The sequence below is a fragment of the Dromaius novaehollandiae genome, chromosome 5 (genome assembly GCF_036370855.1).
Source record: "Dromaius novaehollandiae isolate bDroNov1 chromosome 5, bDroNov1.hap1, whole genome shotgun sequence".
Classification (NCBI taxonomy): Eukaryota; Metazoa; Chordata; class Aves; order Casuariiformes; family Dromaiidae; genus Dromaius; species Dromaius novaehollandiae.
Genome location: NC_088102.1, coordinates 26,887,949 through 26,915,675, shown reverse-complemented (window position 1 = coordinate 26,915,675; position 27,727 = coordinate 26,887,949). Strand labels below are relative to the sequence as shown.

At 57.8% G+C, this 27,727-nt stretch overlaps 1 protein-coding gene and 1 long non-coding RNA gene across 2 annotated transcripts in view; both read left to right on the top strand.

The window, feature by feature from the left end:
- Nucleotides 1-20,168: 20,168 nt before the first annotated feature.
- FOS (Fos proto-oncogene, AP-1 transcription factor subunit) lies at nucleotides 20,169-22,873 on the top strand. The gene is made up of 4 exons (XM_026120456.2): nucleotides 20,169-20,498; nucleotides 20,885-21,127; nucleotides 21,257-21,364; nucleotides 21,467-22,873. The coding sequence occupies exons 1-4, from the start codon at nucleotides 20,358-20,360 to the stop codon at nucleotides 22,073-22,075; spliced, it is 1,101 nt and encodes a 366-aa protein (XP_025976241.1). The 5' UTR covers nucleotides 20,169-20,357; the 3' UTR covers nucleotides 22,076-22,873.
- Nucleotides 22,874-25,746: 2,873 nt separating this feature from the next.
- The window catches only part of LOC135328648 (uncharacterized), a 32,756-nt gene continuing 30,775 nt past the window's right edge, over nucleotides 25,747-27,727 (top strand). Inside the window, exon 1 of the long non-coding RNA XR_010389607.1 lies at nucleotides 25,747-25,926. This is a non-coding gene — a long non-coding RNA (uncharacterized LOC135328648). The remainder of the gene's footprint in view (nucleotides 25,927-27,727) is intronic.

Here is a 27,727-nt window from a genome sequence, read left to right as displayed (position 1 = left end):
ATACTTCTCTCATTTGTTCCCAGTTCTTTGCGTGATGCTGGCTAGGTTTTTCAGTTTTCAAGCAATAGTTGCAGCGCAAGACTGCAAGAGCTCTTTCTTTGTTCTTGGAGGAAATCTCCCACTTCATTTCCCAGGAACTGTGACCCTCTGCCCTTCTGAAGTTCAAGGGGAGCCTGTTGTCTCTCTGCCTCTGACAGACGGTTCCACAGCCCCATTTCTCCGATTACCTCAGCAGCAGGTAACGCATGAGCCTGCCAGCCTGGCAGAGGCCTGGTGGCCTTTTCTGCTGACCAGCAGCTGTGTAGGGATTAACTTTTCCAGAGAACGCCAATGAAGAGTCTACCTAGAAACTTCCACGCCCTGCAAGAGGCAGCCGGCTTTTTACCTTGCCTCAACCCCCTGGACTGTATATTGTCCTCCTTTAACCTCTGCAATACACATGCAACTGCTCAGGGAGGGTAAGAAATTGCTGCTTACATAGACTAAAGAAGCTCTACAAAGCGTTGTGTGCAATTTTGTTACCTGAGCCACAAGTCTAGAAAAATTGTGGCTTGGGGTACTGTCATGTTTTAACAGGCAAACTCTTGAACATAAAGTCAAATCATTATTTTTATCTCTGTTATGAAATTCCGTGCAGTCTAAGGACAACACAAAGGAGAATTTGTTTGAAGGTTTGCGGTATGACTTTGCAGTTAGTTTTTCTTAAAAGACTGCAGCTGAGATTCATCTGATCAAATGTACATCTCCATGTCCGAGCTGGGGGCAAGGGGACTAGATTCCCTTTCCAAGCAATGGAGAGAAAGATACTATTCTAGAGAGAAGGTCACCTTATCATAGGGCAGACTTCTAAAACTGGTGAGGTAAAGCTCACTGTAGCTTTCTTCAAACTAAATTTATGCTGAAAACAAGGTTTAATCAGCAATTACATTATGTACTGTTGCTCTGCACAAGTCGGATGGAGCAGTCTCCTCACCCATGAAATGACTGAAATAAAGAGGTAAAGCAAATATATAATGAACAGCACTTTAATTAAGAGGCGAGTGGCCACGCAGGGCACACCTCCCTGCAGATAAAGTGGAATCCTTCCTCACCTCATCCCTACCAGCTCCTGGGTCTAGCTGTGGCCCCAGGAACAGACCTGCCGACTACTTAGCCTGACCACTGCTCTGCTGTCCTCTGATGGCTAGTGACAGACACAAGATAGGAGAAAGGAAAAGCCCATGACAGAAAGACAGGATATATTTACTCCAGCATCAGGTCCAAATCCTTAATAGTTAGAGCTGGCCAGACTACCTCAGAAGACGACCTACTACCATTTTTAAAACATATATTGACTTTTTAAAGTTTGGATGTTCTTATCGGCCATATAAATTTCAATGCTTGTTAATACTGCTGAATTATTGACTTAAATGCCTTCCCAAGTTATGTGCTTCACAATCTAGTTGCCTAATGCCTGAAAGGTATTTTCTGAAATCAATTTCAGTCTCTCATAACTGAAAGCTTATCTGTCACAAAATGGGTCATCCAGTTTTTCCTGATGGAAAGATCGCCAAATCAGCTCGCAAGGAAGGTGGCTGCCCATGCCGTGGGGAGACAGCAGAGCCCGGAGCAACGGAGAGAAATACGTTACTGAGTATGAGGAAGGTTTAAGTGTGAGCGTGTTAACAGTAACTCTTCCCATGTGATCCCCAGTTAAGACCAGTTGTGACTTTGGCTGCATTTTTAAAAGGAAAACTGAGCTGAATTCTTAGTGCAGCAATCCTGAGAAACTTGTACAGGTGAAAGGTAATGAGAAAAATACCCAGAAATTAAAAAATAAATATTTTTCTACAGGCTTTGCACATAATAAGAGTAAGTTTTTACTGTGTAGGAGGCTTGAAGTCTTCGTTTTATTCTGTTATAGTGATAATTAAAAGTCAAAGAGACTGTACTAGAGGCTGTATTTCTTCAAGGCTAATTTTAATTACTTTTAACTTCTCAGCTATTTAACATTTGTATCTGTCTGTTCTCAAAACTTTCCTTCTTATACTTAGCAAGTAAGTGCAAGAACATTGGGGAGGAGGTACCAAGGTAGGAAAGAGCTTGGATCCCTATTTTAAACACAGAATTCAGCTCAGCCTGCTGCTGGAGCCACTACTTATTTCTGAATGATAATATCCTCATATCATCTGGCAATAATAAACAGAGGGCATCTGTGCACAGGGATACTACAGATTTCAAAGATATCTTCCTGCTAAGGACAAACAAGATGCAATGGACAGTCCCAATTCAGGTTCGCAACTGAAGACAACCCTTAATGAATCCATCCAGACCAATGTAATTTTTTCCTGCTCAGAACAGCCTTGCTTGTTATTTGAAGATTTTGGACAAACAAGATGCAATGGACAGTCCCAATTCAGGTTCGCAACTGAAGACAACCCTTAATGAATCCATCCAGACCAATGTAATTTTTTCCTGCTCAGAACAGCCTTGCTTGTTATTTGAAGATTTACATGAAGAACATTCCTCTATACAACTCATAAGAGTAGGCATCCTCACCAATGGTTTAAAAAATGCCTGCTACACATCAAAAAAAGAGCAGTTGAATGCTACTCAAATCACCAACACTTGGGAGGAGGCTTGGCAGCAAAGAAAGCTGTTCAATGGGATGTTTATTGGATGTCTTCCACCAGCTGCACTGCATGGTGGCTTGAGTGCTAGATTATAAATATTTCCCCTTGTGAAAAGGGGAAGTTGGCTGGATGAACACTGAATCAGCAGGACATATTCATATCCTCGGCAGAGATTGGTGTGTAAGAAAGCAGGAATGGGAAGCATTGAATTAGGCCTGGGAAGTCCCCTCTCTCCACAGGCACATGAGGAGAGCACTTATCCCTGGAAGCTAGTCAGCGTGGCACGTGGCAACAGGAATATTAATAACTTCTAAGACAAGACTTCTCCAGGGCAGGATGGCTCACCCAGACCACAGCCTCCATGGCCACCCTGTGCAGATGGGCAACTTCTCCATTCCTGAGTTCCTCCTGCCAGGACAAGCTGAGCTGCCAGGCTGGACTTGGGTGCAGGATGCACCCCAAAACCAAAAGAAGAGGTACATCGGGGATACTCCTTTTCTTACTGGTGGCCACGTGATGCTTAAGTCACTCCTAAGCATCGTACCAAAGACTAGTGGGCCTTGCAAGCCCTATCGGTGCATCGGGCTTAGCAAGTATAAAACATGTGGTTGACCATTGCACACAATATTTTATGGAGAAAGAGTGTTAGTAGACAGGCCTTTCAGTGAGCACCACAAGAAAGGCTGTTTAGCTGGAGGAAGGGAAAACAAGGCAATGAAGATGGATGGGATGTGCAATTGCAGGTTCTCATCTGCCTTGCAAGCATGACTAGGTAAAGCTGACAAGGATGAAGTGGTAGGAGCAAAGTGGAAATTTCCTCTGCCTTGCAGGGTGAATGAGAACGCCCCCCAGAAGCCTTCCCAACAGCAGCAGGGCGCAGGAGAGTCGTCAGAGTGGTGGGATAGCTACAGAATTTGTCTTGGTGCCAGCTTTGTGCAAGTGGCTCTGACTCACCAGAGCAATTCTGGACCCGGGGGGTTTCCAAGAGGCCGAGGCTGAAATCCCCAGGGATGTCAGTCTAGACAGCGTGCTCTTCCCTTTGACCTCATTGGGGGCCTCAGCTTCCTCTTTATGCAAGTAACACCAGCTGCCAGGACAGGTTATTTTGAGCTTCAGAACAGTTATGAAAGAGCAATGTGCTGAGGGTTGGAGGAAAAAGATGCTCTAGTTGTAAGTGTCTTTTTCAGACCGCACTTGTGCCAGGCTAGTCCTTGCCACTGCTCACAGGAAAGAGTTTTTATGGCTAAGATATTCTAACGAGACTCAAACAGCCTGAGAAAAGCTCCTTGTCTGACCCCAGGCGAGAGCTTGTAAAGTAAACTCTGATCCCCCAGGACAACTAGAGGGAAATCCCAGTCATTAAATCCTCTGACAAGTGACACAGGAGGGACTGCAAATTAATCCTGCTCCCCACACATCTGAGCCCAGCCCAGATCCCTCCAGTAAAAAAAAGTCCCCTGAGCAGTCCCAGGGAATCCCAGCCTGTATCATAGTGCTCTCCTGCTCTTGTCCGTAACAAGAATCCCTAATAGTCTCTGTTCAAGTGTTACATCTTCCATCCCTTAAGAGTTGGTGTGTAGGACCCGGCATGGACAAAGTGTGAGTGCACAGGACATGCTGCTGGAGGCACCAAGGACTCCCCTCTTCCATGCCTCCAGCTGTGTTACTCCCCTGTTCCATGCCTCCAACTGTGCTACCCTTTCCTCACTTCTTTGCTCTTTCCCAGCAGCCAGTTCATGGCCGCCTCACCTGCCTTTGGTGTCTCTTGACTTAAGTCTGCAGGGACAGTCATCACGGTGCTGCATGGAGCGGTCTGAGGGCGACTGTGTGTAATTGTGGGGAACCAGCGTCAGTGCCTGGCTGGTTCCTTTCACCTCCATATTCTCTGTTCTTTAGATTTTTAATGCTGAAAGACCACAGTGATTCCAGTGAAATGAAGGAACCTGGCAACCTGGGAAAGCATGGACTGCTCCCTGCCCAGCCGGCTGCGCGAGCACAGCCTGCACACCACGCCAGGCTGGAGCCGCTCGCAGCCCGTCCTGAGTGCCATCGCAATTGTGCGAGGGCTGTTTGGTGGCTTGGGGCAGTCACACAGACTTCTGTGCCAACCCACAGAAGCTGGATTTTGGTATACAATCCCATAAAGTCCTCTGATTCCCAAATGCCACTTTTGAAATGCCTCTCAGACTACACAAGAGCAACATGTGCTGCTTCATGTGCTCGAGGGTGCGTGTGCATGCGCACGCATCCCTCAGCCTTGTATGGGCCAAAGGAGAGAAAGATAACAGATGACACAGGGACACGTTGGTTTTTTCTCATCGCATTGTTTGACATTTGAATTCCAGAGTAATTCCTTAGAAACCCCAGCAATCAGTGAGATAAGATAACAGGCAGGGATGGGTACTTAGCAGTGAATGTCCCCAAGAAAATGTGAGCAATTTCCAGCCTGCCTAGGCAGGCTCAGGGCAGGGCTGCATCAGGAAGGACCTGCAAACAGCCTGAAACAGGCGTCTTTCCTCTCATCTGGCTGTTTCTCCCCTCTTCCCTGTTGAGCTATTCAACCCCAGGAACTCATGGGGGAGATGAACAGATTTCTTTCCCTCTGTGTGTGGGGTTTTTTTTACGAGCCCAGAGTGAGGAGCTGCTGCTGTGGCTGCCTAGCTTGATTCTTGCTGTGCTGCTATATATATCTCCGATTGCTGCCTAGAGGAGCTGGCTGAGATCTGAGCCACCTCTCCAAGAGCAGAGGTATCCAGAACTGTCGTGTGACAGAGCTGGAGGGGGAGGATGGCAGAGCTCCAGGGGACATGGCATAAATTACCTTCCTGAGTGGGCACCTGCCTCTCAGACCAGGAAGGCAATTTTAAAACTTCTTTCCTTTCGCGCGCGCGCGGGGGGGGGGGGGGGGGGGGGGGGGGCAGTTGCTTCTCCATAAATAATAATTAACATAGAGATTTTCTCCAGGGCTCTTGTCATCTTCTAAATGCTTGGCAAATATTAACTCATTCACCTTCACAACTCCTTGTCCTGTCAGCTGAATGAGGGTGGAGAACGTTAGCCCCAAAAAAGCGAATGGGACACCAAAGCACCCACAGATACACATGAATATCAGGGAAAGGATGTGCCCAAGTCACAGACGAGGGCAGTGTCACAGTGGGGGGACACCTGCATTCCTGGCTACCTCTCCTATATTCAGATCAGTAAACCAAACAGTAAAAAAGCCAAAACGTCCAAAGGAGAGAGCTGAAGTTAGATACCTCCATCTATGTGTGCTCTGGACAATGACACCATTTTTTCACCTGGTCTTCAGAGGCTTTTAGCAATTGCAGTTTCTCATGTCATCAGCAAAAGGCTCAGATCTTATCTGGGTCCCTAAACACAGATGTAGGTGACTGTCTTCCAGGTTCTAACCTGAACTTTTGTCTTAGGCTCTTTTTTCTTGTTCATTTTTTTCTTAAAGAGATCTGAGTCTCCACACACGATTTCCGAACCAACTTTTCACCACCCTCAAGTACTACCTAGCCTGTGGTTCCACCGAGCTGCGAAGACAGCGGCGACAGAGGGGGCCGGCCAGCTCTGCGGGTCCCCTCCCGAGGGACAGCTGCTCCGGGTGCCAGCCTGCGGAGGCATATTTGCTCGAAAGCTCTCGCAGAAACACTCTTGCCGCAGCGCTCCCCGGCGCGGGGGCTGGCCCCGAGACGCTCCGGCACAGCGCTCAGCCCTGGAAGCCCCCTGCTCTGCCCGCTGCGGCTCCACGCCAGGAAGGCGCAGGTCAGTGCCGCGGCGAAGCTCGGCTCGCGTGTGCATGCTCGGGCTGCCTCCCGAAACGCAGGGGTACACATGGCGTAGCCTCAGTGAGCCTCCGGTAGCTGCACCCCCCACACCGCCTCTTGTGCTGCCACACATCTGTCCCCTGCGGTCACACACTAACCTCGCTGACGGATTTTACTTGAAAGCTCTGGCAGCCTGTGCTGCTAATGGCAGAGCCCTGAGCCGGCTCCCTTTGTCTCCCTGGAGTCCCTGTGCAGACGTAGGTGAACGTCACTGCCTGCTCTAATTTTATCCATGTTTGATGGAAGAGACTAACTGAGCAGCAGGGAGGTAGCTATTTTGGTTTTCTCTGTGGCTCTGGGTTATATAAAGCATCCTGCCATGACCTGCATTGCTCGGGAGCTGCTTCACTCTCTCTGCCTCAGACACGGCGAGGCGGTGGCTCCAGTTTTCTCCCAGCTCCCAGCAGCCAAGGTGCCTGCGCTCACAGCATCCGCTTGGCCAGGGGCGCTGCACACAGGGGCGATGGAGAGGACTCGTGTCAGCAGGATTCGGATGTGGCCGTCTACGGGGGGAGATCGACTCTTGTCCTTTCCACATGCTCTCTATATGTGCATGTCGTGCGCTCACAGACTGTGCCAGTCGCAGTGCCTGCATGTTACCTGTGCTACATGCAAGCACACACATGGGCACGGACTCCTGGCAGGCTGCCCAGAGAGCATGAGCGCAGGCCTGCTGGCGGCAGAGCACTGCCCCGCTCGTCTCACCCGGGCTGCGGGACGGACTCCATTAGGTGGCAGCAGCAGCAGGCTGTTCTCGTGGCGGGGACGCCAGGCACCGGGGCCACCAGCAGCACCTCTGCAGGTGCGCGGTGGCCGGTGGGAGCTCCCGGCGCCAGGACCTGGTCCCTCAAACACTGCCGAGATGCGGGGCCGCTCCGGGTCTGGCCTGCCCCGCTGCCAGGAGCTGCCCCGGCAGAAGCGTTGGTCCCTGTGTGGCAGATTTAAAGCTCCATGAGACAGGGCGCTGGCGTTCAGCTCCCCGTGCAGGCACAGCCCTCGGAGGACCACCTCCTCTCTGCCCTACAGCTCTGAAAGGCAGACGGAAAGGGAGGGGACCCCAGGTTATCATCCCTGTGGGAGAGAAAAGGGCAACACTGGAAACGTGGGTTCTGACACAGAATGAGGCAGACGAAGGGAAAAGCAGCCTAGGGCGATGGGAGGAAGCGCCACTAGTGAAGCGGGGAGATGGTGGGCACAGTGGTGCAATGAGAAGCAAGAGCAGCAGGGAGCGAAGGGCAGCAATGCCGAGCGGTGGGAGCAAGGGAGCTCCCGAGACACTCCCCAGGTCCCTGCCGGCCCCAGCCGAGCTGGCACGCAGCCTCCCACTCGCAGCTGCTCTCCTCGGCGCGGGCGGTGGCAGCGCTGCAGCAGGCTGCCCGGGGAGCGCTGCGCGCCCGCGGCACGGGGTGCCCCACGGGGCAGCAGGCACTCGGGTCGCTTCCTGGGCAATTCCCACCCTCTCGCCTGCCTTTCCTGGCACTCTGCATTACCGCGGCCTCGGCCACTTCGGCCAAGCCTCTGTGCAATCCCAAGGGCTTCTCGCTGTGCCGAACTCTCGTACGTAAGGCAAGACGTGATGAGCTGCCGTCGGTGATCCCGTCCCATGCTAGCTAACCACAGCGCAGGGCCTCCACGCAATAGCTATTTCCCAACTGCAGGGAGTAGGCACATTACATAACCCGTGAGCCCTGGCTCCTCTCCCCACGCTGGCCCTGCTGGAGGCCACGTCCCTCGCGCCGGGCCCTCCCGGCTGGTCACCATGGGGCTCTGCTTCGCCCCCCTCCGTGCGTCCCGTCCCCCGGCGGTGGCGGTTACGTGGGTGATGCTCCCTTGCCTGATCTGATCTGCTTGGGTAAACCCAAGCACCAGGCCCTGGGTTTACCGATCTGGGAATTTTTAGGAGGAGGCAGCGTGACTGGGACTCCCTCCTACTCTCTGGCACAAGCAGAGCCTGTGAGCGCCTGGGTCATGCACCGAAACCCGCTGCCTGGAGGGAGTTTTGAGGAATGCCTGTTGCTTTTGCTTCTTGTGCAAGCAGCAAACTGAACAACGCAGCGTGGAGCTGGGAGAAGTTTCGCAGCTAAGGCAATCATGACGTGTCGCGAGGTAATTGCAGACGGCCCATTAATAGTGACTCGTGCCCTTCCCTCACTCCAGGCCTGACCTCCACCTCGATCCCGTTTCCTCACTTCAGACACCCCAGCCGCCAACTAAAGGAAACCAGGCGACTTCCTTCCCAGCAGAACCTGTCCTGGGAGCCGGGTCTCCAAACCCTCGTTGCTCCTCTTCTCCCCTGGCTCTGTTTCCCCCTTCCAAGATCCCATGCAGCCTCCTGCTCCTCTGAGCCCAGCTCAATGCTGCTGCACTGTCTCCTCAAAGCTGCCTGCTCACCGATCACCAGGGGTTCACGCCACAGCCCAGGCGGCTCCGCGGATCCGCTCCCTCCCACGCAGTTCCTGCCGGCCTCCCGCCTGGCCTCCCAGCACCAGCCCGGTGTGCTGCAGGACGCACCCACTTCCTAAAGAGTCACCTCCTGGGAACAGAGCCGAACCTCAGCTCCAGAGGCAGCTGCTGACATCCCCCCGGGCATGTGCATTCCTGGAACCGCTCTCCTTCCCGCCCGCTTCCCGTCCTTGCCCGGCTGCTCGGTGCAGCCTCTGTGCCGCGAGCTCGGCGGCAACGCTCAGCCCCTTCCCGGCCAGCCCTGCCGCGGGTTGCTCCCCCGTTATCGTGGTGCGATAGCAGCGCTCGAGATGCCTGCGGCCTGATTCAGGAGGGCTGGGCTGCCCGCCGTGCGACGCACTGCGCTTGCTGCGCTGGAGGCAGCGCTCACGGACGAAGGCTATGGCCACGGCTAGGCCAGGGGGCTGCGGCCACCTATCACCACCATCCACCCGAGGAGCTGCTGGGGCTGTGGCGGCAGAGCTGCCTCCTCAGAGCAGCTGGGACCCAGCCTTCGTACTCCACATCCCACTACAGGAGGACCCTGTGCGTACGCCTCGCCACCCCCCTCCATCCACGCTGGAAACGGCAGCTTGCCAGCCGCGCCGTCACTTCCCCTTCACTGCTGAGCTGCGAGCTCCTCGAGCTCCTCTAGCTCCTCGGGGCAGGTTCTCACCCCTGGGAAACCACCAGACGCAAGAGACATAATAGAGGAGGGAAGGGGTGTGCGTGCAGGAGCGCGCATATACACACGTCAGTGAAAGGGAAGAAGGGATGTGAGTGCTGGAGGCGTTGTGAGCACCAGGCACAGGCTGACAGGCGAGGGCTGCTGCTCCAGCAGGAAGTTAAGCTGTTTCACAACAGTCACACTACCAGCAAATGGCTCACTCCGGAGCGATCCTGCTTGCCAGGGAGGGAGAGGAAAATCAATGCGGACAGGATGAGCGTATCCCAGCCTGCAATACCGAGGAGGCAGCCGACGGAGGACTCTGTGGGTAGATTCGGTGTGTGTGGAGGGAGAGGATTTGAGCAGACAGTGCCATAGGTCTGTAACCCCAGTAGCCCTGGCCAGAGCAGCGCATGATCCAATGCAGCAGCAGGAGAGAAGTGTTGCTATTACGCAGCCCCCTGTCATGGATACACTGAGCTGTGGGCATTACACAGGGAGTCAGAGGCCATCAAAACTGCCAGAACCGCCAGGGCCATGAGAGTGACCAAGAAACGCACAAAGAAACTAAAATGCTAAAGGGAGTGAAAGTGGTATAGACTTCAGACAAACTGGAATGGAAAAAACCCAGTCAGTTCTCCATTAAAGTGCAAATGTGTTCAAATATTATCCAAAAGGGCAGGTGAAAACACCACTAAGCCCTCCCATTGGAGCTCAAATCCAGCACTCATTAAAGTCTGTCATAGTGAGGCAATTCAGTAAAGAGTCATATAAGGCTTGGACTGACAAAGGCTCTGCAGATAACTGGCGTCCCATTAACTCGGGGTCTTCTGTGTGGCCATGGTTACATGTTTTTGGTGCCAGAGCTGTTTAAAGCAGTCAAAGCAATCCTTGGTCCTCAGCACTCGTTCACATCCTTTCTATTGTGCCAGCACAACAGTATGTGCGGCACCTCAGAGAACCAGATTGAGGGACTGTTCTGGCAGAAAAGTAATCGCCTTTTGTTTTTCCACGGTTGGTCTTCTGTGAGAGCAGCTTACCACGTGGCTCCAGACCCAAGTCATGCGCAGCAGCTCAGGAGGTGCCGAGGTGCAGTGCCTCCCTGATTTGGATCAGCTGATTTACATGCAGTTGGGCTGCTAGACCTGGGCAGCTGCCCGCACCACACCCTCGTCATGCCCGCACAGCCGAGTCCCGGCCTCCCAGGTTGCAGCTCCGCAGCAGGCCAAGCCAAGCTGCCTGCCAGCTGCTGTAGGTTTGCTTTTCTCAATCCCCTTGGCACAGGGTCCAAGCCTTGCACTGACTATTGAGCTCTCCTGACTTTGCTCTGAGCCATTTCACCTTGCTAAACTGGCAGAGAACTAACACGGCAGAAAACAGCAAAGGGTTTTCTGCTGAGTTAGCACAAGAGAGCAGCTCCTCCTGGGGACAGCTGAGTGCTGCACCTGGCAAGGAGAGGGACCAGGCTGTTGCAGCTGGGATGGGACACCGTGGCAGCTAGCTATAGCAGTTTAGGCTGCTGAGGAGCCACAACCCGCAGCAAGCCTGAGCAGCAAGCTGTAGTAGCTGATGTCTAACCTGACCAGAGAAAGTGTTCAGTTTTCAGCCGGGTCAGCTCTCTGAACTGCCCTGCTGCACTGCTGTGTGGCTCCTGTGACCAGCACACAGAAAGAAGTGGAAATATGCAGCTGGGGCTGGAGGGGATCAGAAGTGACACGGGGCTGTGTGGTCACTAGTATTGCTGAATAGCAGCAGGAGGCTGTTTCAGAAGCAGACCAGGCTGCCAGGAGACAGGAACAGCAGCGATGTTCAAGCTGCTCACGGTGCCCCCTCTCCCCCCCAAACTCCAGCCATTTGCTCTCCCCCTGTGTCACCTGGGCCAGCATGGCCACGGGGCAGGGCCATCTGGTCACCAGCAGCCGGGGAAAGACTGGGCGGAGGCTCCTTGAACTGGTGCCGCCACCACGAGAGGAGCACATTGACCTTCATCCTCTGCCCCACTGCTCGCTTCCACGGGTGAAGTCCTGCCTTAAATGGAGGTGGGATGCAACTTCCCATGAACCCCCGCCGGTCACCGACTGATAGGACAGGACACTGGAGCAATTACCTGCTCAGTTGCTGAGGAGAGGTGTGAGCTAGTGAGGCTGAGACCCCGGCCAGCTGGCCCTCCGCGGCCCCCTCCCGCTCCGTGGCTCTTGCTGCGGTGGCTCTCGCTTCCCGCGCCCCTGGGCCCCAAGGGGCCACGGCAGAGCCCTGTGGTGCGCTGCCGCAGGGGTCGCTTTGGGCAGAGGAGCCGTCAGTCCTTACCACCCGCAGGGATCTGCACAGGAGGAAAGCGCAGAGCTATCCAGATCCAGCTCAGCCCTCCCTGCCAGGGACTGCAAATACAAACTGTGCTCAAGGAGAGACATCCTCAACCTGAGACTCAGACTGCTCCAGGAGAATGACATTTACCATAGCCTGTCCTGAAAAAAGGGCAGGGAGCAGCTGGGGTAACCTGTGGTATTTTCATTTTCTCACTTCAGTGTGAAACGTAGAGGAGAAATGACAATCCTTTCCACAGATACCAGCTCTCTAAGATCTGCAAAATGAAAAAGATCCATCTCAGAGGAAAACCTCGCCTTTCCCTCCTGCTGCAGAGAGGACCACAGCCGGTGCTCCTTGGGGCAAAGGCTCTGTGAGGATATCCATTCTCGGGGGATATCTGCCTCTTTCTCAGGCCTGTCCCAGGACACAGCCCATGTAAACTCCAGGGAACACAAGTACCCTTACAGGCTCCCTCCCACTTTGGGAAACACAGTCTGATCCAGCCAAGGCAGAGCAGGTTAATGAACAAGCGACTAATAAACAGGACACAGAGGGCTGTGCCCTCACTGCAGCCCTGGCAGACGGCTTTGAACACACTCTGTTCTCCAGCTGGCCAGATACTGGACGTGATTCTTGCCTTCGGCCACCTAACCACATCCCTTCGCTTTCCCGCGCTGCGGAGCGTCCCGTGCACAGGTGGCTGGGCACCTGGGGCACGCGGCACGGTGATGGCCACGCAGAATGCTCCTTCTCATGCCGGGTGATTGCCTTCCCAAACACAGACACTGTAGGGCTTGCCCCTGAGAAGTAAACACTAATTTCAACCCCACCCTTTCCTGCCTGGGGCTGGGAGGTAAGGGTATCCTAAATGCACACTGTGTTCATGGGCAAGGGGTGTGGGACAGGAACCAGCCCTCATAAAATAGCACGGATTGAACCTGCTGCCCTTTGCCTGCCAAATCAAACAGAGCTGATGTAAAGTTAACACTAATGACAACGGCTTGGCTGCTGGTGAGGGTTGGGTAAGCAGCTGGTTTCCAGTTTGCTGGTCTCAGCAGACTGAGGCAGGAACAGGCACGGGGAGTCCCCGTCCCCCCCCCTCCCCCCCCGAAGGTGTCTGATGCAGTGCGTGAGGCTCTGGCAGCCCCAAGGTTCCCTCCTTTCCCATCTGTCGGCAGCGCTTGTGCAACCAGCGGTGTTGATACAGCGCTCCAGATTTTAGGGAAGCCCCTGACCTGCGAGACCCACACACCTGGCCGGGATGCTCAGGGAAAGGCCCGTGGGTGGGTCTCCCTGCCAGCCGGGGACAAACCCTCCCTGCTGGGTGTTTCGCCTAGGAGGGCTCTGACTCCGGCGCTGGGAGGGAGGGAGCTGATGTCAGAGGGAAAATCACCCCCCCGCAGGCACCGAGGCAAGCGAACGGGCAGCACGTTGTCAGCGGAAGAGAAGTGCCGGGACCTTGGCTGCCTCACGCAGGCTCCTGCTGCAGCGCGGCTGGCACAGCCCCTCCCCGGCACCGCGTGGGGTGCGGTGTTTGGTCTGTCTGGTCTCCGCTCCGCACCCCGTCGTGGGAGCAAGGCGGCACCTCACCGCAGCGGGCAAAGTCTGCCCGGGCTGCGTGAAAGATCAGACTTCGCAGCGGATGTGACAGGGAGGAGGAGAAACAGACCCTGCAACCGTCTGGCTGAGGTGACCGACCAGAAAATTCTGGAATATTTATAGCTCGCTTTCCAGTTTCTTTTGTTTCAATGCCACATTTATGAGGTTTTCCTGGACGTGCACTTAACCCAGGCATGCTGCTCAGCCGGTCAGACGACGCAGGATCAGCCCCGCGCGGCCGGTGTGCACCTGCAGAGGGGCAGGCTTCGCGCACCGGCCAGAGCAGCGCCTGCACCAGCAGCCTTCCCGTCCACCCCTCCCCTGCCTGCTCATTCCCAGCCCCGAGCCTTCCTCCAGCTGGGCTGTTACCCCGTCTGTCAGGCTACGCAGTGAATTGCACTGAACAGCTGCTCTCGGTTAAAAATAAATACTCTTTTTCAGCTGGATTATTTTTAAGCCTCGGCCAGTTTCCCTCTTCGCGTTACTGAGCCACCTCTGTCCCAGCACATCAGGCAGGGCGCAAACCAGGCCCCGGGCCGAGCGCGTGACTGCTGGCACCGCCAGCTGGCTACAGCCGCGTTAACCCCCGCCTGCGACCGCTGCTCTCCGCCCCGAGGGCGCCAGCACGGCGGGAACCCCGCGCCGCCCCTCAGCGCGACCCACGCCTCGAGGGCGCGGGGCAGGTGCGGACCCGCGCCGGGCCGCCGCCGGCCCCGGTGCCGGTTCTCCCTCCGGGGGCGGGGGGAAGGGGGGCGGCGCCCCCCGCGGGCTCCCCCGGGCGCGTCCCAGCGGCCGCGGCGGGGGCGGGCCCGGCCGGGCAGCCGGTGTCCCCCCGCCGCCGGGGCCGCGCCGCCGCGGGCACCCGCCCGGCCTCGGCCGCCGCCTCCCAAACAAACAACGGCCGCTCCCGCCGCCATGGCGACCGAGCCGCGCCCTCCGCCGCCGCCATGGCGACCGAGCTCCGCCTCTCCCGCCGCGGCTGACGCCGCCGCCTGCGTCGCCCGCGAGCTCCGACGGGGAGAGGAGGGAGGGGGAAGCCGATGACGTTGCCGACCCGTTCCTATGGAGACCACGCACCGACGTCAACAGGTTTGTGTGTTTTCAACGTTCCGCCGTCTCCCGGGCAACGTCAGGCGGTCGGCCCGGCCCCAGCAACAGCGCCGGGATTGGCCGGGAGGGGCGAGGGGCGGGGCTTGCGTGGGGCCGGCACCTCCCCCTCGCGGGGCACGGCGGGGTGCGGGGCGGCCCGCTCGGCCCCGCGGCTGTCGCGCGTCCCCGGTGCGGTGTGTTGCGCCGCGTGGGGCGGCCCCACACGCGTGGGTCTGTGCCAGGCGTCGCCAGGCCTCCGGCGAGGGGCGCCCGGGCCCACGGCGCCCCCTCGCTCTGCCCTGCCCTGCCCTGCCGTGGCCGGGGTGGGCCGGGGTCCTCCGGAGGCGGTTCCCGCCCCCGGGCAGCGGGAGGGCGCCGGCGGCGCTGCCCGCCTGCGGGCCGGGCTGGGCGCCCGGTGCGGCTTAGTCAGCCGCCGCCGGCGGTGAGGGGGAGCGGTCGGCTCTGCTCCCCACAGGGAAGCTCCAAGCCGGGGCGGCGGTGGGGCGGCAGGACGGGTTTCGCCGCGCAGGCCTCGGCCTGTCCCGGCACGCGTGCCAGCGGGGGCCCAGGCCAGCACCCTCGGCGGGTGCCCGCCACCGGGAGGAGGGGAGGCGGGTGGGTGTAGGGTGGTAGCCCGGAGGAGGTTGTGTGCGCTCTGGGTGTGCGCACACCCCTGCTGTGCCCAGCCTCGCGGGCCCGAACCCCCGTCTCCTGCCTCCGCTTCCCGGGCCGCGGCTGGGCGGAGCGGGCTGCTCCCTCCGGCGCTGCGCCATCCGTGGGGCAGGCGCGTGGTTTCCCTGCGGAGAGGCAGGAGGGAATCCCTGCTCACAGGAAACCGGCGGCGGGGCGGAGACGGCGGGACGCTCCAGCGCTGCTCACTGGGGCTTTGTGCTGGAGCACAGGGCTCCTTTTCTCCCCGCCGGTGGCTGCCCGCTCCCACCGCGCGCCCACGCCGGCGCTCCTGGCGAAGCCGGCTGGATCCAGGTGCATCTCGCACAGGCACCGGGTGCCAGGTTTGCAGCCTGCCGGGCTGTTTACTCCCTGGAGCGAGGAGGGAGAGAGCGGGTTAGCCATCCGCCTAGGTGGTCGCCTGAGTTTCGAGGCCTGTACTGGCTGGCCTGTTCGTTGTCTACCTGTTTTCATCTCGGGTGCTGGTACGGGCCTTGGTTAAGTGCTTTTATTGACTTGGACCAAGCGGCGGGTCGGTAGTGGGGGGCAGCAGAGACCCTCCCCCAGGCCCTGGCTGCCAAGCAAAGGTGGCACGGGGACCCGAGATGATCTGCGCGGATATGCCTTTCCTCCCAGGAGTCGCTGCGCAAGCACACACTTGTGTTTTGTTGCTGTTGTGCAGCTATTTAGGGCTGAGTTGAAACAAAAGATTTTTCCCTCTTGCCTGCCCCCCCCCCCAGCCAAACCGCTTGGCAGATCTGCGTCCTTGGGGAGGGAGGATCAAAGCCTGGGGCTGTGCTGACAGTACTCCGCACTGCTCACACGTGTGTTTCTTCATGGTACAGTTAACCCCAGACCATTTAACAATATTGAATTTCGTATTTGTTTGATTTCTTAGATCCCCTCTAAGGAACCTCAGTTTCCTGGGGTTTTCCCAGTTCCCAGGGGAGGGGAGGCCGGTGTGGTCATGCCTCATCATTTATCCTCTCGCTGCCTTCCTGGGGTCTTTGCTCCTGCAGTGGCAGCCGCTTTCCGCTGAGCTGCTGGCTTCCCGGGCTCTGCACAGTGTGCAGTCCAGCTGTCCGGGGCGAGGAGCCGCTCGCCCAGGGCCGGCAGCAGACCCCTCCGTTCGCTCCCCATTCATTCATTCATTCGCCTTTCAAATCTCTCCATTTCAGCATCAACAAATTAATATGATTCCCACTGGGCCAGGAAGGAGTGAGCTTGAATCTCTCCGAGCCCTCACAGCAGCCCCGTTGCCGCATGAGCCGAGGACTCACAGGACTCAAAAAAGAGACCTTGTTTGTGTTGAAGGCTGTTCTCCCAGGCAGCTTGCCCAGACACGCTGGTCTCGGACGCAGACGCGGGAGGAAGGTGATTGGGAACTTCTCCTGAAGCAGGGCTGTGTCTTCAGGCGGTGGCAAAGCCTTAGCCTTTCCCCTCGAGGCCATCTTCAGCTTTGTGGTGCTGCTTGTCCCACGAGGCGCGAGGCCCCCGAGCAGCTGCCCGGCCCTCCCTGCTCCCAACAGTTAGAGAGTTGTTTCTGTCCTGAGCCAAACAATCTTCAACATCCTGTCGCTTTCCTTGACTTTTGCTGTTTTGTTCTCCACCCGCAACTGCATCTCCTTAGCTAAGCAGAGCGGTTGCCTCCTTCATCCCGGTGCTTCCTGCTCCCGTGTCCCCATTCCTGCGGGAGCCCCACGCCGCTGCGCCAGACCCTGGCCCACAGTGCGAGCGTGGCGTTGGTGCCTGCCGCCACCTCCCGAAAGCACTCGTGGATTCGTGGATGCGACGAAGAGCTCGGGTAGACTCGCATCAGATTTTGCTGGGGTTGCAGCGAGTGTTTGGGTCTTGCCTGGTTAGCTGAAGAGGACCTCCACCAGCGTGTCCGCCGTGGGGTTTGAGCGTGCTGCCTTTCGCCACAGCATGTCAGCTTGCTTCCTCGCCCTACTTCATTTCTGGGGTTTTACCGCTAAATACTGAGCGGTTCCACCAGCGCGTGGGTCATTTTGTTTCGAGTCGTTTCCTCTCCCCTTGTGGCTGACCACTGGTGGCAGGATTATCACTGATACTGCGCGCGGCACCATGGGCGCGGGCAGATAAGGGCCAGCTTGGCTGCTGTGCCCTGGGTTTCTCACCCTGCACCAGCGTTTACGTAAAGTGGGGCCGTCCCAGCAGTGGGAGCCATCACGCTTGCGCTGCTCTGGGGTATAAAACATCCCTCTGGGGTCACCACCGCTGGAGGCGGGGGTCCCAGGGCCGGCCTGGGACACGAGTGCCTTTGAGAGCTGCCGTTTCTGCACGAGGGCTGGCGGAGCCGTGCGGGTGTTCACAGCCGGCGTGGTGCAGGCTGGAGCCCTCGGCAGTGGGGGGAGGTGCTGGCCATGGCCTTGGCGGCTATTGGCGGCTATTGGTGGCTGGTGGCTGTGGCTGCATGACCACGAGGTGCCAGGATGCCTCCACTCACTGTGTTTGCTCTTTAGGGCGTCCCTGTCACACACCCAGCCACTGGGATTATTAACTGCTATTTATGCTCGGCTGTAGGTATGTCCTGCCGGCGACACAGGCGGCTGCGCCAGGCAGCGCCGCCTTCCCGGCACGGAGCAGTATTTGAGAGCAGGGAATCACTTCTCGGCGCCGCGGCCGTGTCGCTGGCGGGCTCCCCCCGGCCTGTGCACTGCGGCGGGAGGCAGGTGTTTGTCGCGGCGTGCACACAGAAAGTGAAACGTGGAACCGCTCACTGTGGTTAGTCGTGGTGACGGGATCCGTGCGAGCCGTCACTCGGACGCCAGTGGGCCACGCTGCTGCCATGAACTTTCACCTGGAGAGTGGCCGTATCGCGCAGCCGCCAGGCCGAGGGCCACGCGCTGAGGCCGGGGAGCTCCTCACGCCCTGGGAAGCGGGAGGCAACAAGCGTTGCCAGCTTCCCTGCCGCCAGCAGAGTGGGATGAAGAGCCACTGTCAGGCTGCGGCGCGGGAGCAGGGGCAGCCCCGTCACCCGAGCAGGAGGTTTACACTCTGACCGTGTTTTGTCCCTGCGGTACCACTCACTTCCTCCTTTTTTTTCACAGACACTGTGGTAAAACCGTGTGCGCCCTGCGTTTGGAGCAAACAACAAACCCACGTCATGTGTTTTTGGTTTCTCTGTTTCCTTGCCTCCGTCGGCACATGCTAGAAATGTGCAGCGTCTGTGCACTTTCCATTTGGTGCAAACAGCGCGTTCGGTCGCCAGCAGAGACGGCAACAGACAGCTCGCATCGCGCCACTAAAATATTTTGGGATCTTGGCAGAGCAGGTCCCCCCCTGGTTTCCAGAAGTTTCTTTTGCAGGTGCAGTTTGGCTGGGGGGACTCCGGGCTGCCTGCAGGCGTGGCAGGGCTCAGCAAGCCGTCCCGACGCGGGGCTGGCAAACGTCTCGGGCTTCGGACTGTGCCAGCGGCTTTCCTCCCCATCGGGCGCCGGTGCGGCAGCTGGGCAGGGACAGCCAAGCCAGGGCCGTGCCAGTTCCCCGGGGAGGACGGACCCCTCTGCCGGGAGCGCGGGGCCCCGGGCGCCGTGCGGGGGCCGGCCCCCGGGCTGGCGCAGTGGTGCCGAGCGGTTTTGCCGGCCCGCAGGCCGTCGCCGGCGAGCGGAGCGGGCCGTGCGTCGCGGCAGTCCTTGGCTGTCCCCTCTGCTCTGACGGGCAGCGCAGAAATAGCTGGCCCAGTTCTCCCGCCCCCGTGGCCCAGATCTCTAAGAACGGAGGTTGCTCGCGCAGCAACAGCAGCAGCAGCAACATCAGGCGCTGCATTTAGCCCATGAGCTCAAGCGGCGGGAGAGGCTGCCAGCAGGATCCCAGGCTGGCTGGGTGACGCTCCTGCCTGGAGACTGCGCTGCAGGCTCTGTTTGTTGCTGTAAACACCCTCGCTGCTGCAGCTTCCCTGTTACTATCTATAGCCGCGATCTCTTGGCTCCCGTGCAAGGCGAGTCTGCGGTCTGGCTCCCAGCTTTGCCTGACCTGAGCCAGGGCTGCCTGACATCCCTGTCGTGGGTGGGTGTCTCCGGGCTTCGCTGCAACCGAGATCAAAACAAAACCCAAACTGGGGGAAAGGACAAGCTGTGCCAGTGCTCCTGGCCAGTGGTTTCCCGGTGGCCCCCTGCCTGCTCGCGCCCCGCTGCTCTCTCAGCCCTCCTGGGAGGCCGCCTCTCCCCCTGCCGCCCCCGGGCTTCCCTGGCGAGGTTTCCCAGCACCCTGCGTTGCTATCCTCGGTCTCGGCTCTTGCTCTGCATATATAATAGAAAAGTAAATAATGCCACATGAGCGTAACATTTTCCTCGCTGCAGGAAATGGAGTAGGTTAGATTTTCCACATGTACAGCCTGAAATATTCCAGCGCCGAGCTATAGACAGAAGTCGCTCGGTGCCAGCGACGGGATTTATTTGCAGTAAAGTGCGTGTGTGTTCCTGGAGGAGTAACCCCGCTCCGGCTGCTCGGCGCGGAGCTGCTGCGGCCGCCGCGCCCGCTGTGCTTGGAGGGGCCGCGGGGGGGGCGGGGGTCCGTCCCGTCCCGTCCCGCCGGCCGGTGCCGCGGGGCGCGCCGCCCGCCCGCCGGCCGCACTTGGCTGCAGCTTGGAGCGGTTCCCGTCAGTCACACCCCCTTGCACAGGATGTATCCCATATAAGGATATCTGCGTCAGTGGGTTCCCGAGCTTGGCGGTAACACGCCGCGCGGGCGGAACCACGCCGCGCGGGGGGGGAGGGCCGCGGCCGCGCCGCTCCTCCCCCCGCCGCGCCGCCCGGCGGCCGCTGGCCCCCCCGCCGCGCGGCGCGACCCCCCCGCGGCAGGCGGCGGGGGCGGGGCGGGCGGGCCGGCCCCGGGGCGGGGCGGGGCGGCGCAGGGCCGGCGGCCCCCCCCCGCGGGCGCGGGTGGTGCGTCCTCCGGTGACGTCGGCCATTCACACGCGGGAGGGTATAAAAGGGCGGCGCGGCGCGGTACTCCGGCGCAGAGCGAGCCGAGTGGCGGAGCCGGAGCCGGAGCGACGCGCGGCGTGGCGGCACGGACAGGCGCAACCGGCCTCCCGACCTCCTTCCTTCCCTGCTTCCCGCCCGAGGACACTCCGCTCCTACGGCCCCGGGTGTGCACCCTCCGAGCCGAGCCGACATGATGTACCAGGGCTTCACCGGGGACTACGAGGCGCCTTCCTCCCGCTGCAGCAGCGCTTCTCCGGCCGGGGACAGCCTCACCTACTACCCGTCCCCGGCGGACTCCTTCTCCAGCATGGGCTCTCCTGTCAACCCGCAGGTGAGGGCCGGGCCGCCGGCTGCGTCCTCGCCCGGGACACCGGGGCGGGGGGGGAACACCGGCGGGGGAGGGGGGGGCGCGCGGGACGGGACCGGGCGGCGCAGAGGAGGCAGTGGGCTGGGGCGGCGTGGGGCGGGCGGGGAGCCGTGGCCCTGGCTGCGCTCTGCAGCGGGTGTGTAAAGCGGCTTCATTGATAAAACGCGAGTTCATTGAGGAGACTCCGGAGCGGCGTCTGCGTCAGCGCAGACGTCAGAGATATTTATAACAGCTCCTTTTCATGTGGAGCGGGGCGATGGCAGCGCGGCGCGGCCCCGGGGGCTGCGGGGGGCGGCCCGGGGTGCCGCTGCCCGCCCCGCTCACAGCCCCCCTCTGCCCCCGTCCCGCAGGACTTCTGCGCCGACCTGGCGGTGTCCAGCGCCAGCTTCGTGCCCACGGTGACGGCCATCTCCACCAGCCCCGACCTGCAGTGGCTGGTGCAGCCCACCCTCATCTCCTCGGTGGCCCCCTCGCAGAGCCGCAGCCATCCCTACGGCGTCGCAGCGCCCGCCGGCGCCTACCCCCGTCCTGCCGCGCTCAAGGTGCCGGGAGCCCGCGGGCAGAGCATCGGCCGCAGGGGCAAAGTGGAGCAGGTGAGCGGGGGGCCGTGCCGGGGGGGGCCGGGCTGGGCCCGGGGGTGGGGGGGAAGGACCGGGCTGGGAGGGGGGACTGCCGGGGCACGAGGCTGGCAGTGCGACTCAGCGGCCTCTCTCTGCCTGCAGCTGTCCCCGGAGGAGGAGGAGAAGAGGAGGATCCGCCGGGAAAGGAACAAGATGGCAGCGGCCAAGTGCCGCAACCGGCGGCGGGAGCTCACCGATACGCTGCAGGCGGTAAGTGCCGCCCAGGCCGCAGGCATCCCAGGGATGGGGCTGTCTTGGCTGGGGGTGCTGGGGTGTGAGGTGGCCCTGGCTGACAGCCCGCTCTCCCTGCAGGAGACAGACCAGCTGGAGGAGGAGAAATCTGCGCTACAGGCAGAGATAGCCAACCTGCTGAAGGAGAAGGAGAAGCTGGAGTTCATCCTGGCGGCCCACCGACCTGCCTGCAAGATGCCTGAGGAGCTGCGCTTCTCCGAGGAGCTGGCGGCCGCCACTGTGCTGGACTTAGGTGCCCCCAGCCCTCCTGCTGCCGAGGAGGCCGCCTTTGCCCTGCCGCTGCTGGCTGAGGCCCCAACGGCTGCACCACCGAAGGAGAGCAGCGGCGGTGGGCTGGAGCTCAAGGCTGAGCCCTTTGATGAGCTGCTCTTTGCCACAGGGCCGCGGGAGGCCTCCCGCTCGGTGCCTGACATGGACCTGCCTGGGGCCTCCTCCTTCTACGTGTCAGACTGGGAGCCGCTGGGCGCCGGGACCAGCGGGGAGCTGGAGCCCCTCTGCACCCCTGTGGTGACCTGCACCCCCTGCCCCAGCACCTACACCTCCACCTTTGTCTTCACCTACCCGGAGGCGGACGCCTTCCCCAGCTGTGCCGCCGCACACCGGAAGGGCAGCAGCAGCAACGAGCCCTCGTCTGACTCGCTCAGCTCCCCCACCCTGCTGGCCTTGTGAGGGCCCGAGCCCCCTGTACTGACTGACCCGCCGGGCCCCCTCCCCTGCCCGTGCGCCCCCATGGACTCACCGCTGTGCCCCACGGGTCGCCAGGCCTGGGGAGGGCCCCACCACCGCCACCCCCTCTGCTGGCCTGGCGCCCCAGGGCCTGGCAGAGCGCCCTGCGCTGAGGCCTCGTACCTCTTCCAGAGATGTAGCAAATCGCATGGAGTTTGTCTTGTCCCCAATGGCCCATCCATGAGAGCTGGTAGTCTGTAGCATGTCCCACATGGCTGGGTTGGTGACTCCCTCCCCTCCTTAGTATCACTAGCATTAACTAATTAATCTCTTGGTTTTAAATTATTGGAATTTAACCTGGTGCTGGGTATCTCCAACTCGTATCTAGTGCAGCTGATTAACAATAACTACTGTGTTCCTGGCAATATCGTGTTCTGATGACTTAGCAATGACCCATCTTATGTGGGGGGGGGAAAGAGACTCTATTTTATTTTCTAGTAGGTAGATAAATAGCTATATCCATGTACTGTAGTTCTACATTGATGTTCATTGTAACTTTACTGATCATGCATTGTTGAGGTGGTCTGAATGTTCTGACATAAGTTTTCCATGAAAACGTTTTTATTGTGTTTTTAATTTATTTATTAAGATGGATTCTCAGATATTTATATTTTTATTTTATTTTTTTCTACCTTGAGGTCTTTTTTGACATGTGGAAAGTGAATTTGAATGAAACTTAAGCATTGTTTGCTTATTATTGTTCAGAGACATTGTCAATAAAAGCATTTAAGTTGAAGGCTGGAGCTGTCCTTGCGTTGCCTTTTGCATCGCTTCCTTATGACCCCAAAGCAGTTCCCTTCTCTGTAATGTGGGCTGAGATTCATGAGCTTCTGCCTGAGGCAGGGGGTGCTCCAGGGGCAAGGGTTGGAATACCCTTAAGGACAAGTCTGGATGGGCTGTGGCACCTGGGGTGGCTGCCACGGTGATCCCCTTCATCTCCTTCTGGGGATGCCTGCCCTGGGCCTCATGTCCTTCCCATGCCCTTGTACCTCTGCATTTCACCTGCAGTGGCCTTTCCTCAGCAAACTTGGAGCCTCGCTTGGAAGGAGATAGGAAGGGCAGGAGAGTTCCAGCCTCTGAATCACTGAGGCTGGGGTCCACCCTGGCATTTGCATGCTCCTAGCAGCACAACTTCCTTTTGGCCTGCAGAGGCCCAGAAACTTGCCCTTGGTGCTGTGGGCTGGGTCTGGCACTCCAGGAGTGCTACTGAGTATCTTCTTCCAGCCTTAAGGGGAGAGAGACATGCATACCCCCTCTCTTCTCCCTCCCTCACTCTGGGCTGCAAGGGGTATATGGCAGAACACTCACCCTTTCCTTGCCCTGCATTTTCTGTCAGCCTTAGCTCAAAGTGAATATAGGCTGAACAGTGAGCAGCCCCCTGCTCTGGGAACGTGCTCCTTCCCTGGGGTGGCTGGCTGCAGTGTGGCCTCTCCTCCCTCAGTTGCTATAAAAGGGCTGCTGCTTTTTGTTGTGCCTGCTGCTTGTGTGCTGGACTGTGTGTCTCCCAGCCTGCCTAACCGGGATGGGGCAGGTTGCCCTCATGTGCAGAGCACTCTTCTGCTCCCTCCCTAATGCAGAGGTGAAGGTGGCAGCAGCATGTGAAGAGTGAGTCCCTCAGAGCAGCATGCTGCAAGGCCTCCCTGCCAGCCTCCAGCGCTGTCACTGAAGCTCTTGAGAGCTTCTTTCTCAAGGTGTCACAGAAATCCTGCACTGGCGCGTGGGTCCAACTGGAGGTCACCTTGACCCAGCGCTCTCAGGAAATCTGTGCAGGCTGGAGGAGTCTATGGCATTCGGGTTTGGGTTTGTGTAACCCCAGGCTCTCCGGTCACTGAAGCAAGCTCTTTCTTCACCCCTTCCCCCAGTCAGAGCACGCACAGGATATATCTCATCTCAGTAGTGCGTATTGCAGCTTCACAGCTTGCTCAACAACAAGGCCTGCCCTGTGCAAAAGTGAATATTACCCATGCAGCTTCCCGTCTTTCAACACTAAACTGGAGGCAGTGTTGGCAACTGAAAAAGAGTGAAACAGATCCCCAGCACTGACCCCAGTTGCTACTGAGATGCCACATACTTAGAAGTAGCTACTTTCACATCACTACTCTAGTTTACAAGGGTAACAGCCAGGCACAGCAAATGCAGCCCAGGCATGGCAAATGCACAGCAACAATGACCCTCAAGCAGTCATGTAGGTGCAGCTCCAAGAAAGTGTGACTGATGTGACAAGTAACCTGGTGAAGTCAGTAAATCTGGAATCACAACATGCCTTCTGCTGAAAGATGAGCGAGCCTACATGTGCTGTTAAAAACACCTGATGCTCAGCAGAGGGACAGAAAGGAACAGTGGTCTTCAGATTCCCAAAACACTGAACAAGTCTTCTCCAAGTAGGTGCAGTGATCCTGGCCACCATCTCTCAAGATCACAAGACAAGGTAATGCAACATCTAGGGCGGACTTCATACATCAGAGATAAAGTAGTCCCACAGATTAACTGAGGCTTTTTCCTTCAGATAGCAACTACAGCAAGTGCCAAGTGTGAGTGTCAGCTTTTACATTTGTTATGCAATGATGTCGAATTCAGGGGTGGCACTGCATGAGACATGTACTGTTTAACCCCAGGCTCCAGCTCTGACATTACTCTTTGCTTTCAGCCGGGGACGATCTGGAGTTCAAGATGCGCGAGATTAAATTTATGGCATGTCGTGGATGTGATTTATCAGCTTTCTAGCATTTGAGAACTCTGGAGTGAAATCTCACTTAAATCAGTGGGAATCTTGCCACCTGCTTCAATAGAGCCATGAGGGGCAGTAATGCAGCATATAAATCTCTGCTTGGAATGAATGAAATGCATGTGCCTCAATTATAAATGGTATCTGATACATCACACAGATACTGCTTTGTGAAACAAAACAATGGAATGAGATAAGACAGGCAAGTAATCCTCGCATTATTTCTGACGCCTCCTCTGCTCCTGATCCCATTGAGGGCAGTATTGTAATTAATTCTTAGAAATGCAAACTGCAGTGCAATGCATGGTAACCGTTATTGTGAATTACTAGAGCAGTGAAACAGCACAAAGAGCCTGAAACACGTTTACGACAGAATGAAAAACGGCTGCATGGCAAAGACACCCCAGCTGCACGAGGGCTGCCTGGGCAGATGCAGGAGCCCCGACGCCACCGGAGACGGCCGCCCCTCGGGCACCGGTCGCGCGGCGGGCCGACAGCCCCTCGGAGGCGCCGGGGGAGGCGACGGGCAGCTGCTCCCAGCCGCGCGCCCGGCTACCTGCCGCCGTCAGCGACTGGGCAGGTGCCGGCAGCGGCGCCCGCACCGGGGCCGGCGCGGCCCGCCGGGCCCGCACGGAGCCGCGGGCTGCGCAGAGGCCCGGGCCGGGCCGCCCCGTGCGTGCCGGGGCCGAGGGGAGGCTGCCGGGGCGGGGCGGGGCGGCCCCGCGGCTCCCCTCGGCCCCGCCAGCGCCGCGGGGACCGGAGCTCGGCGCGGCGCGGACCCCCGCGGCCCGGCCCGGCCCGGCCCGGCCGCCGCAGGCCCCGCGGCGCCCCGCAGCACTGCGCCTGCGCCGCACCGCCCTCCCCGCCGCGCTGTTTACTGTTTGGTTGCCGGGGCGCCGGGGAGCGCGGCACGTCAGGGACGTGACGTTCCGCTCCCCGCGGAGACGCTACGAGCCAACGCCATGACGCAAGTGCTTCCGGCCGTGCCCATATATGGGAAAGCGGCGGCCCCGTCTTTCCTTCGTTGGCCCGGGGCTGCGGCTCGCGCGTGCGGCTGGGCTGCGTGAAGGTTCTGGAAGGGGGTTGCGCGCGGAGGGGGCGGGGGGCGCGCCGGCCGTGCGCGAGGATGGGGGTGTTGGACCAACGGCCGGCGCGGTGGTGGCCACGCTCCAGTGCCTCAGCGTGTGGGTGCTGGGCAGCTGGGTGCAGCGCTTGTTGGTGGGCATCATTGGCCGTGGCAGTCCCGGGACTGCCCTTTGATGGCGGTGTCCCCTCAGCCAGGGCTGCACTCCAGGCTGTTCAGTGCCTTGTCCCAGCTGGGAAAAGGTATAAAACATGTTTGGGTGTGCTGAGTATATAGTGCTTGGCATGATGCTTTGGGAGAAGCAGCGTTTCTCGTGACCAGGAATCCGTGCTGGGGTCATAAGGCTGTACGGACTCCATTATTGCTTTTCCAGAGTTGTCATCCCTGTTTGTGCCCCCGGGCTGGGGGACACACGCTGTTAGCAGAAGCACGTGGAGGCTTTCCAGATTGCCTGGAGTGCCAGGTGTCGGATGTCAGCTGGCTCACTTCTAACAGCTTGTGGGACTGACTGTCCTTAACGAGGCTTCCCTAGTGTCAGGTCTCTGTTTGGAAATCTCCCCTAGCAGCTACTTGGGGGGAGAAGTGATTTGTGACACTAAGAAAAAGGCAACACAAAATAAAAATAACACAGAATATCAATTAGTGTTCATCTCCATATGGACTTGGATGAAACACAGTCTTTTAGGTTTTTGGTTTTTGTTTTTTTTTTAATAATGTACTGCATTTAGAGTATTAGAGTTACCCTAAGAAACCTGACAGCCTTGTTGCAGACTTCAGTGTAGCTGGTGACCAGCTACCTGTATCCTTGAACATTTGTTCTGGCTGGTTCTCTTGCCATTCCTTTTTTGATTATTTTGCCAATAACTGTGACTCTCAAATAAAACAGGAAGCCTGCCAAAAAGTCATCAGAGCCAATGGACCGTCAAGGTAAAAAAGATTGCTCAGAGAAGATAAGGTTCTAGAAAAGAAATTATGTATTTTGTTCTGTGTTCACTGTAGAGGAACTCAGCAAGATTCTCGTACTTAGATTTATTTTATGAGGGATTTATCAGAGGGTATGTCTCAAGCTGAAGTGTCCATGGGAAAGGTTATGAAAGAGATAAAATGAAAAGCATTGAACTGTCAGGACCAGATGATACTCACCCAAGAGTTCAAAGGGAGGTCACAGTTTAAATAGCTACTAGTCATCATGTGTGGCATCTTGCTTTAGAAGTGCTTTGATATGAGCGAGTGGGAAAGCAGTTAAGATGTCAATCAAAAAAAAAGAGTAGAGAAGTTCTTGCAAGCTATTGACCAATATCTTTACCAGGCAAGTTAGTGAAAAGTGTTTAAGAAAGAACTAGTAGGCACAGAGAAGAGTGGTGTACTAGGAGAATCAACAAGGTTTTTCTAAAGAGAAAACGTCCTGCCTCACAGGTTGTTAGGAGACCTGTGGAGGAGTCAGCAAGCACGTGGACAAGCGAGATTCAGTCCATGTAGTCTACTTCGGTTTCCAAAGAGCATTCAACAAAGTTTTGCAGCAAAAGCTTCTGAAGAAACTAAGTTGCCATGGGATAACAGGAGAAATTTTCATGCGGGTAGATGACACTGGGTTAAAAGACAGGAAGCCAGAAGTTAGAACAAAAAATGCCTGGAAAGAGTCAATATGTGAATTTCTACGAGGATCTGTATTGGAGGCTGTGGTCTGGAAAAGGCAGTGAATAATAGGGTGACTGAGAGGAACTTCAGTGAGACTTTACAAAACAAAGTGAGTGAATGATGAAATTCAGTGTAGATAAATGTAAAG